Here is a 17,687-nt window from a genome sequence, read left to right on the forward strand (position 1 = left end):
GCTCCTCGGATGCTGCCTGACCTTCCAGTATCACTCCAATCTTGACTTTAATCTCCAGCATCTGCAGTACCCACTTCCTCCAGCAGCTCAGTCCAGTTTGATTGCAGTCCCCCTGGTGTTGAAGTTCGAGGGTGGTGAGGTTAAAATGCTACTCTCGAGCTTCCATCTCAACATGCAGGCTGACTCTTCAGCAAGAGTATTGATGGAGCGGTGAAGATGCTGTCTCTGGATCCAGAGGGTGAACGAAGGTCCAATCTCCTCTCTCGGGTGGAAGGAAAAAGATTCTAGTATGGTTCTTGGTATCCTGTACAACACTTATTCCACAAACAGCAAATCTAAAATTACTTCTATCTCACTGTTGCTTTCGGTGCTCTCTTGTGGGTTAATTAAAGGGCGCATATTGTAAATGACCTTCAAACCAGCTTCAAAATTCTGTTTGGAAGTATTTCCTGCGCTGTGAACGGTGCTACATAAATGCAACAGCTCGTGTTTTTTTTTAAGTCTCACCCGGTTGTAATCACTAACGTTTCCAATTGCACATGACTGTGGTCTAATTGCTCAGGATTCCCCCGCGTTTTCCTGCCGCTGATGAAGTGGGAACAGCGTTCAGGGAACAGCGTTCCTCAATGTCACGCCGTTCCTGTCATCTCTCTCAAAGATAAAGCTGGTGTGTGCGGTGCAGCTTCGGGGGTCGTAGGGCAAGAAGCGAAATGATCGTTTATTTATTTTTTTTTTGCTTTCGCATGCGCTCGTCACTGCCTCTCAGACTGGCGAGGAATACAAATCAGCCCACGGTGCCAGTTTCAAGTTGTAACCCAACATTGAGCAGTTCTGTCAGAGCGCTCGGCTTTCAGTAAGAAACACCAAGACGTTGGAATGTAGCTCACCCACCCACCCAGCCCCTTCGCAAAGTTGGCCCGCTGTCAGATGGCATTTTGCAAGAATTATTGCTTTGGGGTTGAGGACATTTGGTCAACTCAATGAAGCGAGCGCCTGCCCTGTCAGGAGAGCACAGCCCGGACGGATCAGCCGGGCGATTTCCCAGCTCCAGATTGCAGCAGGACCATGTACTGCAGCACGGTTCCCGACAGCAACCCGCAGCCTCTGAGAAAGGTTGAGTTTGGCTCGTGTTCTCTCGCCCATTCACCATCCGGAATCCTGCCTCCCGTCAATTGCGCAGAGTAACGCTGGGGGACTCAGTGCCATCGGACAGGACCCTCGGTTCCAACGCCCCGTCGAGTCCCCCCACACACCCTGCACCTTTTTTTTTGTTGACATCTTTTGGAAACGTGTACTTTTCGGTGTTATCTTCAGGGAAACTTCAGGGATTGAAAATACCAAATCGTCGCTCGTTTCGCGTTGGTGTGGACTATGATGAGTGGACGGGGGGGCTGTTGATGTAAAACAGGATTGAGTTTGTGGGGTTCTGTCTGGCTGAGTCCCACTCTCTCCCTCTGGGAAGACCAGACAGCTGTGTCTCACGAATGAAGATATCTCAGAGCTAGAGATGACGCAAACCATCGTCTCCTTCACCCCCCTCCCCATCCCCCAAAATAATAATGGGTGATTCGAGGCGAAGATGGCCGCAACTTGACATCCAGCGAAGAGATCGGTGACAATCCCAGCGTTAGAGCCAGCGACATTTTGCCTGGATCAGGAGAAACAGTTGAACTTTTTTCTCTCTCTCTCTTCTGCGCGCATTTAGTTGGAGCTTATGCTCGGTGGTTAATGGGGTTTGGATGCGAGAGGCTGGAATGTGGCAGGCTGTGAATCTTGCAGAGTGTGTTGAGGAGAGAGCAGGAGAGCACAGCAAGAGCTCGTGGCCTGAACAGGATGCAGTCACCAGAGAAGTAGGCTTCCCCCCGGGGAGTCATTGGGAGGAGGGGGCCGGGGTTTGGGGGGACTCTGATGCGACAGTCCTCCTGTGCTTGCTCCCAGAGATTGGATGGCAGCAGTTGACCGTCTGCTGAGGGTAGGAGCCAGATTGAAGAGGATACACCGTCCGGGGGAATAACAGGCGAATCTCACCAGGCAGACAATCCCGGTCAATGTCTATTGGGGCGAGCGAGCATTCATTGTGCAACCGGCCGGCGCTGCTCTTGCTTACAAGATGACCAGAGGCGCCTGGATGTGTCGGCAGCAAGGGGACGCTTTACAAATTTGGTATGTACCCCGCCAGAGCGACAAACCCTGCACAGATTCCGAACGAGCCCAGAAATGGCGACTGTCTCTCGCGTCTCTCTTGTTTTTCACCGTCCTGCTCTCTGATCACTTGTGGCTGTGTGCAGAGGCGAATCTGACCGGGATCAGAGACCAGGAGCAGGGCACCTTGGCAAAGATGGGCGGGGACCGGACAGATCACTTACCTTTCCCCGTCTCCCTTAGACCTGAGCAGCCAAGGGAAGCCAGCAGCAGCAGTGGCAAACATACTATTTTTATAGGTAATATCACAGCCAGACCGAGCTGGCAATTAGAAACTTGTTACCCACATTGTCGAACTGACCAGTGTTTTATTGTTGAAGATGCTGAGTCTATCTGTGGACGCGTGAGTGAGCGATTAAGCAGGGGCGCCTGGTCGCCGTCTTTTAGCAATTTCCACCTTGCCTTTTGTGAGTCTTATACCCTTTTGGAATTGTTCGCTGGGATGCCTACGCCAGAAGGCTCGAATTGCCATCTCAATGTAGTGATGGACGGAGATGCTAGCGTTTGCGTTCAGTGTGTGGAGACTTACCAGCGGTTAGACCAGCACGCCCAGGAGAAGTACGAAGAGTTCCAGGTCTTGTTTCAGAAGTATTTGCATTCGGGAGAGTACTCGGTGAAAAGTTGCATCCAAGACTGTAAGGTAAGAGCGTTGACTTTATTCCTGTTTGCTGAGTCCTGGAGGGTTGGAGAGTCTTGCTGTTGGCATGGCGACGGCAGTTTGTTGCTGGCAAGTGATGCCCCGGGGTTCCTCGGGAACTGTTGTTGGGAATTGTTGGTGAGGTGCCAAAAAGAAAGGCAGAACGTTGCTTCCCAAAATATTGTCTCTTAGCCAACTGGGGCGGAGTGAAGTGCTGGCGATTTTGCGCAGTGATAAAGTGCGGACAAGCGGCGCAAGTAAATGACCGTGGGACTGTTTCTCTTTACTGATAGGGAGAGTATAGCGGGAAAGTGGAGATTTAGTACTGCGGCGCTCATATGTTTTTTTTCCAAAAGATTAGCACATGCTTCTCAGCTGTTTGCCATGGAACCGACTTGCAGGTTATAGATCTCAGCAATGCACTAAGGAACCACAATGAAAGCGTGCCCTTTTTAGTTGAATACAAAACAAAACCTGAACTACAACTCAGGCAGCTTCTCAAAGTGGAGTTTATATAAAACAACTCTCAGGTCTCAACGTGTTGCAAACCTTGTGTTTCAATGCTTCGGTTGGGTTACTTGTTGCCTTCTCTCAGCAATGTGTGTGTGTATGTGTGTGTGTGAATTCCCGAAACTCGCATTGGGGAAATAGCCAATGGCCATTGTACGTTTCTTCCTATTTTGCTTGAGTTGTGCTTGAAGAGTCTAGATGCGAACACACTGTTGGATAATTTAAGAACAATAAGAATGATGGCCCACATGCAAGGAGCCTCAGCAGTCTAACCATCGTGGCAGAATTTCAATTAGGCTCATCGTTATTCCTTGCACATCCTCACATGCAACACAGAGGAATCCTAACTGTTAGATTCCAGCTGTATTCACAGCGCTATTGAGCAGCAAGCAGTCAGAAACTTTCCCAGCACACTCGGCGGGTGCTCAGGGAACGGGATATACCACACACCCAATTTCCACTTAGCATTCACTCAACAAATCCCTTGGCCACATTAATATTGATTGCGCATCAGCCTTCACCATTGAAGAAATTGCTGTCTACAATTAAAAACTAATGTTCAAACACTAAGAGCTGCGAGAGGCAGTGCATTTTCAGAGATGTTGAGGGTAAAGCGCTGGAAGTGAATGGAATAGGGATATGGGTCAGTGCCAATGAAAGGCAGAAGAGAAACCGGGACGGTCTAAAGTCATATTTCCATCCGTTTTGTGAAATGAAACAAAGCATTTGGCGTAAATTCTAAGCTTGAAGTGGCCCCACAGCCGATCAACATTAGTTGCTCTCCAGGGTGCTGAAAGCACAAGGCGATCGAGGAGCAGATGATCATGGGAATGTTGGACATTTTCCTGTTAAGTATCTAGATTGGATACTATCGCGCTATTTTCTAGCGATAATCTATTTTCTGGAGATAATTACTTTTATTGCGAATTTGATTCTTCAATATGTTCAATTATTTTTCATAATAATCTAGAATGGTTTTGTGGTGTTGAATGGTATATTAAATAGGTTTTCTAGAGAAGATATTGTTGTAGTTCAAAGAATGTTAGATCCATATTGTGCATTTCGTGACATCTATGTTATAGAAATTTGAAACAAAAAAAGTGCATTTTATGTTCGCATTATTTTACTGCAGATTTTACTGTCTTCATTTATTTGCTTTCAAAAGATTTCAAAATGTGTCAATTGGAAAGTATATGTCAATAGATGAATGGATTATGGCTTCTGTGAAAAGGTAGAATTACATACACACTTCAAATCAACAAGTTCATTTTATGCTTGGTGCTGAGTAACAGTCTGTGAAATATCAAACCTTTGAAAAATTACTGTTTATTTACATTGGAATGGGAACTCAGTGTATTTCTAAGGTCAGTAGCCATAGGATTGCCATTTATGTACATAGAAGATTCTAAGTATGTGTAGACTAGATGTTTTAGAATTATTTCTTAAGTGGTTTTATTATATATTTGTTTTGCTGTTTTCATCTTCTCAGCTGCTGTTTTGTCACAGTTGGCGAAGAGATTTTTGATAATCCATTAACAATAAAGTGATATGACATTTGCATGCTGCCATGATAGCTGCATCAATTGACAGCAAAAAAAAGCAACAATATTTGTCTTCAGGAAACTGGGAAGTACTTAGTAGTCTATGTATATACAAGGTTCTTTGTTTTCTCAATGTTTGAGAGTTAAAATGCCAATTAATATAAATCACTACCAAGGTCTTATTTCAACACAATAATGATTTGCTTGCAGAAATATTCAGTATGAATCATTTCAAGATCAGCAATATAGTCAAGTAAACTCATTTCACCAATGATTATTATTGGAGAGATTTGGATTCAGCATAGAAAGCTCTTTATAGTTGGTTGAATCAGTGAGGTGTAAAATGAAAGTAGTTGATAAAAATGATGTAGAGATGAAATACATAATGTGCTTTTATTCTTTAATTTGAGAAAAATAAATTGTTATCTACATACAATTAAAAAATGCAATTACATTTGTGGCTCTTTTTCCAAATAAGAAGATCCAGACTTTAAATATAACTTTTGTAATAATAAAAGATTGTTCATTATGTGCTATAAAAATATTGACCTTAAAATAACCAAATCGAATTAGGAGTTAAGGAAGTGTAAGACGTTTAAGATTATTCTAAAAAGAAAAACAAGGAATCTTTTTCACTCTTAAAATTTATATCATTATCAAAGAAAACATCATATAAATTAAACATCTAAGGTATGGTTTTGAGTATACTTGAGGTTATCTCATGGTTTGAAGCTTCAGACCTTGAAAATGTCTTCAGCCTTTTGCAGTGGAGCAGTACACACTTTGAGGACCAGGACAGTGGAGGTGGAAGGGTAGAATCATCAGGGAGGCACACCTTGTTTATAGTTTCATCTTGTTTATAGTTTCATTGGTTACAATCACAATTTTGCGGCCATTGGTTGCTAATGGTAAAATGCATTTCAGCAATGAATCAAGATTCCCTTTATCTACTGGCTATTATTTGACTCAGTTCCCTCGATTTTCATGGAGGTCAGTTCCATCTACATATCAACAGTAGGATGTGATTTAACAATCACATTTGGGTAATCCAGAACAATGCTTATTTTTTTTGCCTCTTTCATATTTAAAATATATTATATATAAATATATAACTGAGCACTTGATCAATATTTTGTGCACATGCAACACAAATGATCAGTAGAAGTGGCAACATGTATGCATCATTTATGGATTTCAGACTTGAAAGTGAATTTTCATTTTTGTTTCTTGTACAAATATGTCCATTTAATTTTCTGCCAAGATAACATATTACATGACTTTTTCTAATGTAAAAACAAATAATTGTAGCCCTGTGTGTCTATTCCTACAAACTTAGAATTATTTTTACACGATCTTAAACTTTTTTTAATGGATATATGAACTAAGGGTATTTACAGGATGATACTTCATGTATTGATCTCCCATAGTCAAAATATATATGTTGTCATTCATTGTCAATTACATCATGCAGGAAGAATTACCAATTGATTATGGAATTTAGGACCTATGCTTGTATATTCCAGCATCAGTTCAAATACTTTTAAAAGTGACAGGAACAAATAAAAAGGTTGAAGAAGTTTTCAGCACTCTCTACACACACAGTTCCATTGTAATATAGAAATGATTCATAACACTTAGAACTCCAAGAGGGGCATTGAAAGAGAACTATTGGAACATATTTAGCAGTAATGATCTGTAATGATCTGGCTTTCCTACATCACAGATTTTGGTGTGGGTGCCTTTTTGACACATTTTTCATTGTTGCCTGCCCCCTCTTCCCCTCTCCCCCAACCTTCTCCATTCATACACTACAGCAAACTATATTTATGGACCATTTTTATTTCAATGATTTTCTCATTACCACTTTCTTTAGCATGGGCCATAATCACTGATGTTACTTAATCACATCTGCACTGTACCTTATCGCATTTCTCTCAATTTTGTCCTTTTTCTGATCCCATATCCTTAAACTTGTGATTGCTATTAAACTATCAATCTCCAACTTCTTCAGTTGAAAGGTCATTGGACTAAAACGTTAACTTGACCTGCTTCCAACATTTTCTCTTTTATTTCAATTTTTCATTATTTATTTTTTTGTTGAATCTTGATTTTTCTCTGCTCTTGAATACAAGGCAGTATTCAAGACAATGGAAAGAAAAATTCTTAGCAATTTAGAGAAGGAAAACAAAGGGTGGATTTGCAACCATTCAACCTAACGCTAGTGGCAAGACAATATTCATTAGGATATAAAGCTTCTTGGTACAACAGCCCTCAAATTAGGTAATAGTCTCATTTAAATTAGAAATTGTCTTCCTGTTGCCAGTAGAACCGTGATTTAAAACTGAATTTTGCAGAATATATATCAATTGCCAGGTTAGTGGAATGAAATTCTGAAATCCAGAATTTCAGAATTTCAGGCTCCAGGCTCTATAAATGCAATCTTGGTCAATGCTGCTTCATATATCTAGCAATTACATTCTCCCAATGACTCAATGGATTTATATTCTTCATAACTGCATTGGATTAGGATAGTTGAATTTTGGAGGCCAAGCATAATTCCTACTCCAGGCAACGGTCCTACAAATAACACACTAACTTTAAGATACACCAGGGTCTTTCAACAATTGTATTCATTGTCCACTTCACTGGCCAGCTAACTGATGATTGTTCAAAAGAAAAGTTCATGCTTGAGAGTTTGCTTTGAATTGTGGAATTTATTTTGTATGGTTTCTTTATTGGAATGTAATTGATACAGTACATAATTCTATTCACTTTTGAAATACATCAAGTGGCATTGTTTCCTTTATTCACCTAATTGGCTGATTTGTTGACCTGTGATTTCTGGTATCAAATAGAAATAAGTTTTCAGTGACTTATCATAGAACAGTCATTAATTATATGTTGTGACCCCACTAAGTGTTCAATTACACCCCCATTATGTACTTGTGAAGTTTTGTCAATGAACTGCCGTGGACAGGTTAAAAATATATGCTTCTATTTTGTGTAAAGTTGAATTTTATGCAGATATTTGATGTTATGTTTGCTCTCAACTTAAGTGCTGCCTTTTATTTTACCTTAAAAGTAAATAAAAATCTATTTTGTTAGTGTCATAAATCAGCATAAATGAATCCATGTTTTTATGACTAAAATAATAGCTGATTATCCCTAATAAATTGGATTCAGAAGTGATTATTCTCCATATGTACTTAGATTTTTTTATCTTTATTCTGGTATATTCTGCATTGCTCCTCTCATAACTTTGTTTTTTATCCTCAAGGTTAACTAGTTTTGTGCAGAACATTTGAAGAGAAAATATATTTCATTTTAATTATGCTAATTTCAATTTTAATTGCAGATAAGAACAGAGTAATGATTTTACTCACCTCCAAACCTCCTTATCCTGCAGCTCATAACACCTCTGAAGATTTCATGAAAAACTATTTGTTGACTATATTTACTAAATCCTATTTGATCATGGAGCTAGCCTTGTGACAACTGTAAAACATAATTCTTAGTACAATACCAGGTTAAATAATGTAACTTTTATTAACTCTCATAGAACAATGTTGAAAGCTAACTCTGGAGGGGAAATTTGAGGGTCAGATCCTATCATAAAGGTTATTATTGAATACAATTAAATGCATTTGATTTTAAAAAGTTTTATTGAAATCTTACTTTTTAATTATCTTATATATCTAAATCTTAATCTTATCATCTTAAACATTATTTTGTACACTTTGTAAGGATATCTTTTTTTAATTATCTAAGTTGTGCAGTGTTCAATTTTCATTAGCTGACAATCATATTCCAGTCTCCTGCTGAGATGCATAATAAGTGCTTTTATTTTGGAAAATATCACCCTTTAACTTGGCTGAAATTAGCTGATACAGTAATGAGAACTCTTCTTCTCTCTTTCACTTTATACCTGTACACCTGGGTTACTATTTAAAATGAGATGCTAAGTCTTTGTCTGATGCAGGTAGGTGTCTATTGATGAACTATTTAAAAATATCTGTTTCTAACATCTTGAAACCCGCAGTCCATACTCACATTAGAATGTGTTCCAGATTGAAATAAAAAATTAGAAATGAGAAAATAAATTTAATACTCTTGTAAATTTTCAGAAAAGTACTGAGCAATATCTGAAGAGGGGCAACTGATATGCCTTTAACAACCTGCAATAAAGGATATTTTTTAAACTACCTAAATGTACAACATAGATATTAAATTGGGAATCATCTGACTGATGAGTAAATTTGTCATTATGTTCTTAAAATGCTCAGTGGTCGTAAGGTTAACTCCAATTGATACTATTCAGGCACACATCAATGAGTACAATGTGAAATGTAACTGACATGATCTGAGTGGTATTGCAGATTGCCATTTGAACTTGGCTCCCAGGAGAGAGCTTTGCACATGTACAACACATATTGCTTTCAAAGTATCTAAAAGTGTCATTTTGAAAACATTAAGCAGTAAGGTTATTTTCTTAATCTAAAAAGGATTCAATATTAATTCAATTACGCACACAAAATATTCAACATGTGAAATCCTGAAACAGACACTGGTTAAACTACTGGGTAAGAGTATTATACACCTAGGCAGTTAGACTAGGCACTCAACCATCATACAGCTGATAATGGTCATGCCTCTGGTTCTGGGTTCAATTCCATTTCAGAGCATTGAGCAACAAATCTAGGCTGACATTCTTGTGTAGTGTGGATGAAGTGTTGCATTTTGGAAGTGGCATTAAATCAAGACCTTAGCTTTCCTCTCAAATGGGTGTAAGGGTGCAGTTCACTCTTTGAAGACCAGAAGACTTCTGGCTAATATTTATCCCCTAGATTACCTAGTTCATGTCTCATAGCTGTTTGTGGGACTTGATTGAATGTCATTTGGCTGCAATGTTTTCCAAGATTACAGCAGTAACTACAATTGAAATTGTAGTTTTGGGTGTGAAACACTTTGGGTGGTTGCAATCAGCACAAACATTTGCATTTTTTTTCTTTTGCATTCTTAACACTTGTATTATTTGGTTATTGTTGCTCAAACACTGAAAACTATTTTATATTAATACAGAATGGGAATGTTAATACAGTATCAATTAGCATATTCAATAGATGTACCCTATTTGTTTGGACAGGTATAACAAAACTTCCATGGACCTGCATTAACAAATATCATGAAAACACCTTTAAAGACTTTTTTTTAAAGCCCAATCTGTAGCTACTATCTTTCTTCAATATCTATCAACAATCTATTACCTATTGCTTAGGCTACAAATCATTAATGAACTATCGTGAAATTTAGTCTGTAGTTAAGTATGGAATCAGTAAGATTTCTTACATAACTGCCATGAGGTGGTTGATTGTGTATGAATCACAGATGTATCCAATTAACATGATTATGACTTCAAGTGCCAAGAATCTTTTTCAGCAACTTTTAAACAAACAAATAATAATTTATTCAGAATAACCTTAATTAGAAAGTAATCTCCATGGAAAGTTGTCGCTGATAGTAAATCCACTTGATTTACTTATCTGTATCTGATGAATCACAACATAAAGGTAGAGATGGGTCCACAAAGGCTGGTAACCTGTCACCAAGACACCCTTTATTTACACGTGCATCATATATGACACTGATCCCATTAACACAGAGCCAGCTCCCAGAGAGAAGACAACCTTTGACACACTGTTTATGTCTGTCAGCCAGGACTCCTTGATTGAACCAGATTAACTGCCCCAATAAGGGAACTCACATTCTCGGAGGTCCATCTGGCTGACCTTGTTTCAACCACTACAGTGCTATTTCATTAGTTTTTCTTAGGCCATGCATTATTCATCCATATTGTGTTGACTAGAAATGAAACATTAATCAAATGTGAGGCATCAAACCATACTTTGGCTAACTGACTGTTTGTACTTATGGAGCAGTTATTGATAATCTTAAATTGATGGTGGATATATCATCTTGTTAATGCCAGTGCAATGCATTACCCTCTAGTTAAATGAACCTATTTTGAGTAATAGAGCCAAAACAGAAATTGCTGGAGATGCTCAGCAGCTCTGGCAGCACCTGTGGAGAAAAATCAGAGTTAATGTTTTAGGTCCAGTGACCCTTCCTCGGAACTGATGCTAGCGAAGAAAAAGATATTCTTTATGCAGAAGCTAGGGTCAGTGGGGGTGGTGGTGGTTGGGGGGGGGGGGGGGGGCGGTGGGGAAGGGGGGTGGTAAGGAGTAAATGATAAGTGGAAATAGAACCCAAAGAGAGAGAAGAGCAGTTGAACAGAAAAAGGAATGGATGATATCAGCCTGGAAGAATGAACAGCAACTAATAGGGATAATTAGAGGCTAACAATGGGTTGTGTGTAATAGCAGACCACACGGGATAAATTACAATAACAATAAATTATTGATTGTTAGTTTGAAAGTTGCTGAAATAGATTCTTGGCACTTGAAGTCATAATCATGTTAATTGGGTATATTTTAGATTAGATTACTTACAGTGTGGAAACAGGCCCTTCGGCCCAACAAGTCCACACCGACCCGCAACCCACCCAGACCCATTCCCCTACATTTACCCCTTCACCTAACACTACGGGCAATTTAGCCTGGCCAATTCACCTAACCTGCACATTTGTGCTTCATACTCAATCAACCACCTCATGGAAGTTATGTAAGAAACCTTACTGATCCCATACTTAACTACAGACTAGATTTCATGATGGTTCATTGATGAGATGTAGCCTAAGCAATAGGTAATAGATTATAGATATATATTGTAAAAATATAGTAGTAACAGATTGGGTTTTTAAAAAGCCTTTTAAAAAGCATTCACAACATTTATTAATGCAGTTATGTGGAAGTTCTAATGCTGTATTTGTCACAAAAAAACAGGATTCATCTATTGAATATGCCTGGTGTGGGGTTTGGGATAAGGATATGGGAGAAAGCACCTCAAATCCTAAAATTGTTGCCAGAAACTGTAGATTTTCCAAATGAAAAATGAGGTGCTGTTCTTCCAGCTTGCACTGAGTTCCTCTGGAGTACTGTAGCAAGTGTGAGACAGAGATGTTGGCCAGGTAGCACGGTGGTATGTTGAGGTGGCAGGCAACTAGAAGCTCAGGGTCTTTTTTTGCAGACAGAAGGTAGATATTCTGCAAAGCTGTCATCCAGTCTACACTTCATTTCTGCAGTGGAGTTCAGAGTGAGGGGGATCTAATAGAGACTTTTAAAATTCTAACACTACTAGACAGAGTAGATGCAGGGAGGATGTTCCCAATGGTGGATACATCCTGAATGAATGGTCACAGTCTGAGGATGTGGGGTAGACCATTTAGGATGGAGATGAGGAGACATCTCTTCACCATAAGAGTGGTGAGCTGGTGGAATTCATTACCACAGGAAGTAGTTGGTGCCAAAACATTGAATGTATTCAAGACGCCACTAGATACTGAACTTGGGGCAAATGGGATCACAAGTTATGAGGAGAAAGCAAGCTTCTGAGTTGGATGATTGGCAATTATTGTGATGAATGGCAGAGCAGGCTCAAAGGGCTGAATGGCATCCTCCTGCTCCTATCTTCTGTGTTTCTATGAGACCACATTGTGAGCAGCGAATGCAATAGATTGCATGAAGTGCAGGAAAGTGCTGCATCACATGGAAGGAGCGTTTGGATTTTTGGATACTGAGGAGGGAGGAAGTAAATGGACAGGTGTTGTGCTCTCTGCTGTTGCAGGGGAAGGTGCCATGGAGTTGTTGGGGTAGGGGGATAATGGAGCTATTGTTTAGCTTTGGGTGGTAGGTCCATTTTTACATTAAATTGCATCACCGGACCGTTGACTCCTCAGCAGTCCTGATTTTCTCCCTTCCCACATTTGGAGTTACAACTCCCCTAGCCTGAATATGGAAATGCATCATAGCTTTTTTATGATGAGCAGGTTTTAGGAGCACAGACCTAAAAATGACTTTTACTTCTTCATTGGTTGAACAGGCAGACTATCAGTGCACCCTACCTGCTCGGTGCCCAAAAGTCCAAATCAACAGCCTATGATTCCACCAGTATAGAATCTAATGGGAAAAGAAAATAATTTGTCTTTGTGAATATTACACAAGACAATGAGCGATTACAAAGCGCTGAGCTCATTAAACAGAGGTCATGACAGCAACTTTGCAACGGGGAATAGCCATCATTTGAACCACCCATTCAATGAGATTTTCCCTTTTATTCCCAATTATAAGATGTTGATGAGGGAAATATATAAACATCTGTTGATCTGATTTTCCATTGATGAATGTTGTTGGCAAACATCATTCCTAAGATAAGCGTCTACACTGAGGAACATTGATTTTAAATGGTCAGTGCATTATTATTCAGCAAAGCAGTAAGGATGCCAATTTATCATGGTTCTGTTTCACACTAACATTATGATACAAATACTAAATAATGCAGGAAAAAAGACAGTATTCACATGCCAGTGATTACTTTGCTCCAAGACTCAATACAGCCTTGATCCAAACATGGACATGACAAAAGAGCTGAATCCCAGAGTTTAGGTGATGACAATTGCCCTTTGCATTTGATAGGGTGAAATATTAAGGAACCCCCATAGAATTGTAATTGCTGAGAATAAAGCTTGGAGCAGCTGCCACCAAGGTGCAGTGGGGAAAGACCACTATCTAAGATATTTCTGCTGAAGTTATATAGGTGTCCATTCAGTTATTGGACATTCCCAATGCCTCAAATATATGTAAATACAGGGTGGAAGTGGGTACTGCAGACTGGAGATTAGAGTCAAGATTAGAGTGGTGCTGCAAAAGCACAGTAGGTCAGGCAGCATCCGAGGAGCAGGAAAATTGACCTTTCGGGCAAAAGCCCTTTATCAGGTTTCATTTTGTTTAATTATTGTAATTTATGTATTAAATGCAATCATGAATACTGAATACAGAAAACTAATCTTGCAATATATCTAATTTATTAAATGCTGGATTAATGTTCCTATTATTAATTTTCTTTGGTCTTGTCTCATACTTTAAAATTAGAGAATGTAACCATTGTTTTCTATTTCATAATCAGGCTTAGTACTTCTAACTGACCTTAATGGAATTATAGTGTCTTACAGCACAGAAACAGACCCTTTGGTCTGACTTGTCATTGCTGATCACCTTTCTCAAACTAAACTAGTCCCATTTGCCTGTATTTGGCCCATACCCCTCTAATCCTCTCCAAATGTCTTTTAAATGTTGTAACTATTCCTGCACCTACAATTTTCTCTGGCAATTCATTCCATATACACACTACTGTGTGAAAAACTTGCCCGCTGGTCCTTTTTAAATCTTTCCCCTTTCACCTTAAACCCATGCCCTCTAGTTTTGATTTTCCCCAGTCAGGAAAAAGCATCTTTGTTATTCATTTTATTTGTGCCCTTCATGATTTTATAAACCTTTGTAAGGTCAACATCCTATGCTCCATTTAAAAACGTCCCAGCCTCTCCTTCTATATCAAACTCACTAGTTTCAGTAACATCCTTGCAAATCTTTTTCGGCACCATTTCTAATTTAATAAGATCCTTCATATAGCAGGATAATTAGGTTTCTGTAATGTCAATCAACTAATTGACTTTAGGAGCTTTGTGAGACCTGTGCTGAGTTATCATGTCAAGAATAGTAGAAGTCTTGCTGCTTTGGTAATTTAAAGTGTCAGAAACTGTTCCCACTCCTGAACAAGTTATACATAAAAATAAAATAAAGAAATACAGATGCTGAGAATGTGAAATAAAAACAGAAATTGCTGGAGAAACTCAGCTGATCTGATACCATCTGTGGACAGAGAGCAGAGTTAACATTTTGCGTCCAGTGACCCTTCGTCATACACAAAGCTGTTTCAGATTAGTTCTCGGTTATCTGCTGTGGGACAGTTCTCTTAGACAATGGGTAAGAATATATATTAAATGCCAGGAAAATCTAGGAAAGAAAGACATACCTATGTTTATGTTCTGCCTTTAAGGATCTCAGAACATATCAAAGCATTTGGTACAACCAGTTATGAACATTTTGAAGTTTGTTATTGTTATATAAGAAAGTCAGATGCCAAATTGTACTAAACAACATTGCACAAACAGCTGTGTAGTCATATTAGACTATCAGTTTTAATCATTGGTTTGTGGGTAAATGTAGATCAAGACTTCACAAAGAACTCGACTGTTCTTCTTTGACATAATCACACACAGGATATTTAAAATCTACCTGGAAAGCTAAGTTTACTTTAACATCTCATTTGAAAGACTGTAGTTGCAACCTCGCAGCATTCCCTTATAACAGCATGGGATTGTCAGAATTGATAACAACTCAGAAGGAAGCCATTTGGCATATCATGCTGGTTTGTTGAAAGGGCTGCAGGTTTAATATCATTCGCTCACCCTCTCCTTGTACCCTGTGCATTCTTCCTCTCCATATAATAATCCAAGGTCCTTTTGAAGGTCTCTGTTGAACCTGCCTTCACTAAGCTCACAGGCAGAGCATTCCAGATCTTAACCAGCTGCAATAAGAGAAAGGATTTTCCTCAACATCATTTGCCAAAGTCTGCAGGTGTTCTCTAGTTCTTGATCCATCTTGCTGTTCCTTTTTACATATTCTGCCCAAACATCTCGTGACTTTGAACCCCAACATCAAATCCTCTTGTACATTTTCTTTTCTGTGTTTCTTCTTGTCAGCTTCTCTAATGTATCTATGTAACTGAAGCTGCTCATTCCTATGAATCCTTTCTGCACATCATTCCTAAGTGTGGTGCCCACAATTGAAGACATACCAGTTGGGACCAAGCCATTAGTTTGTACAAGTTTGGCACAATTTCCTTGCTTCTTAACTCTATGCCAATGTTCTATACTGTAATAAAGCCAAGGGTGCTGCTTTATTAACTCATTTCTCAACATGTCTTTATGTACAAATAAATCCAGGTGCTCCTTCTGAACCCTATTTGGAATTATACTCTTTTTATATAACTTGTCAGGAATTTTTCTACCAAAATGATTCACTTCACAATTCTCCACATTAAATTTCATATGCTATTTGTCCACCCATTACAACACCCTGCTCATATCATTTTTGAAGTTCAACATTATCCTTATACAGTTCAGATTTCATCAAAGTATGGTATTATCCACAAATTTTGAAATTATGTTTTTATTACCATGCATAGGTCATTTACTTATATCAGGAATTGGAGGAGTCCTAGCACCAACAAATTTTAAAGTGCTCTATAAAACATTGTATCTGTTTCTTATCTTTAAGAAAGTTCACATTGCAAGATTTGATTGGTTGCAAATAGACAATGTTGAGACTCTGCCTGCAATTCAGTCTGCTGTGTGTTTGCAAGCTGCACACACAGAAGTCAATTGGTTTTCTCTGCTGTCTTCATAACTAATGCATTTTACTGTTTCAATAAAATAAACCATGGTGTTAATCCCTAATGAGTGTTTGATTATTAGAGCAATATTAATAAAATCACATAAACCTCCCTCCGGTCTAAAACTATCAATTAACTGCTCATGTTTCTCCTCACTCAGACAATTTCATACAGGTCGTTCTGCTATAAGGTGGCAGTTGTGTTTCTCTGCAACCCTGTGCTATAAAAAATCTCGCTATGGAAAGTCACTGTAGAAAGTCACACTGTAGAAGATGGCTATAGAAAATCATGATACCTGTTCAGTAGAGAGTCATCAATCATGTTATTACCAATTTACATTGAAGAAACATGTGTTATTCCAGAACACCATGTACTCACCTTACTCAATGAGCAATCTATTTGCACAATAAAGCGTTGTACAGCACTTTATCAAATGTCTTTTTGAAATCCACGTACCCCCATCAACATCATCATTTTCACTAATTGTCTATGTAACCTTATTGAAGATCTCAAGTGAGTTAGTGGGACATGATAAGCCCTTCATAGATTTGTACTGACTTTCCTTTATTAACTCAGATTTGCCTATCTGTGTGCAGCTCCAAAAACACTCAAGAAAGTTGGGACCATCAAGGTCAAAGCAGTCTACTTGACCAGCATGAGATCCACAAACACATTCACTCCCTCTACCAATGACTCTCAGTAGCTGCAGTGTGTACCATTTGTAGAAAGCACTGTAGAAATTCACCAAGGCTCCTTCCACAGCACCTTCCAAATCCATGATCACTCACTATTTAGAAGGACAAGGGCAGCAGACATATGGGACATCACCGCCTGCGAGTTTTCCATCCAAACTACTCACCATCCTGATGTGGAAACATGTCATTTATAAATGGTTCTGCATTCACAGGATATGTGCATCACTGGCAGGGCCAAAACTGATCACCTATCGTTCATTGTCTTTGAGAAGCTGTTACTGAGCCACCTTCTTGAACCACTGGAGACAATGGAGCAGTTCCTTTCTGAGACCCTTCATTCTGTTTCTGCCTTGCCAAAACAACCTATTGCCAGTTCTGTTGCCTTCTTTCATTAAGCCTGTCTGCATGCCCTCCTTCCGATCTCCTTCTTTGGCTCAGCGGAAATGTTAGTACGAACAATACGTTGGTACAATGCCTGTGGAAATTTCAATTGGTGCAAGATTGATCAAGAATGTTTGCATTAAACCAGTATGGTTTGAAACTCCTTCCAATTTATTTATGTTTTATTGCTTGTTTAAAGCAATTAAAATTCAAGATAAATTTACATGTGCAGCTCATCAGTTTTGTTGAATTTGGGAAATATATCTGCTGCTAGCCTATTAAGTCCCAAAGAAAAGCTATGGTAATAGAGGCAAA

General features: G+C 39.0%; 1 protein-coding gene across 2 annotated transcripts in view; it reads left to right on the plus strand.

The window, feature by feature from the left end:
• Positions 1–1,920: 1,920 nt before the first annotated feature.
• LOC140481646 (NALCN channel auxiliary factor 1-like) overlaps positions 1,921–17,687 on the plus strand; it is a 533,617-nt gene continuing 517,850 nt past the window's right edge. For both annotated transcript variants that reach the window (XM_072578163.1, XM_072578164.1), the window contains exon 1: positions 1,921–2,842. In XM_072578163.1, the coding sequence (XP_072434264.1) occupies positions 2,111–2,842 (732 nt within the window). In that variant the 5' untranslated portion in view covers positions 1,921–2,110. The remainder of the gene's footprint in view (positions 2,843–17,687) is intronic.

This window comes from Chiloscyllium punctatum, chromosome 9 (genome assembly GCF_047496795.1).
Source record: "Chiloscyllium punctatum isolate Juve2018m chromosome 9, sChiPun1.3, whole genome shotgun sequence".
Classification (NCBI taxonomy): Eukaryota; Metazoa; Chordata; class Chondrichthyes; order Orectolobiformes; family Hemiscylliidae; genus Chiloscyllium; species Chiloscyllium punctatum.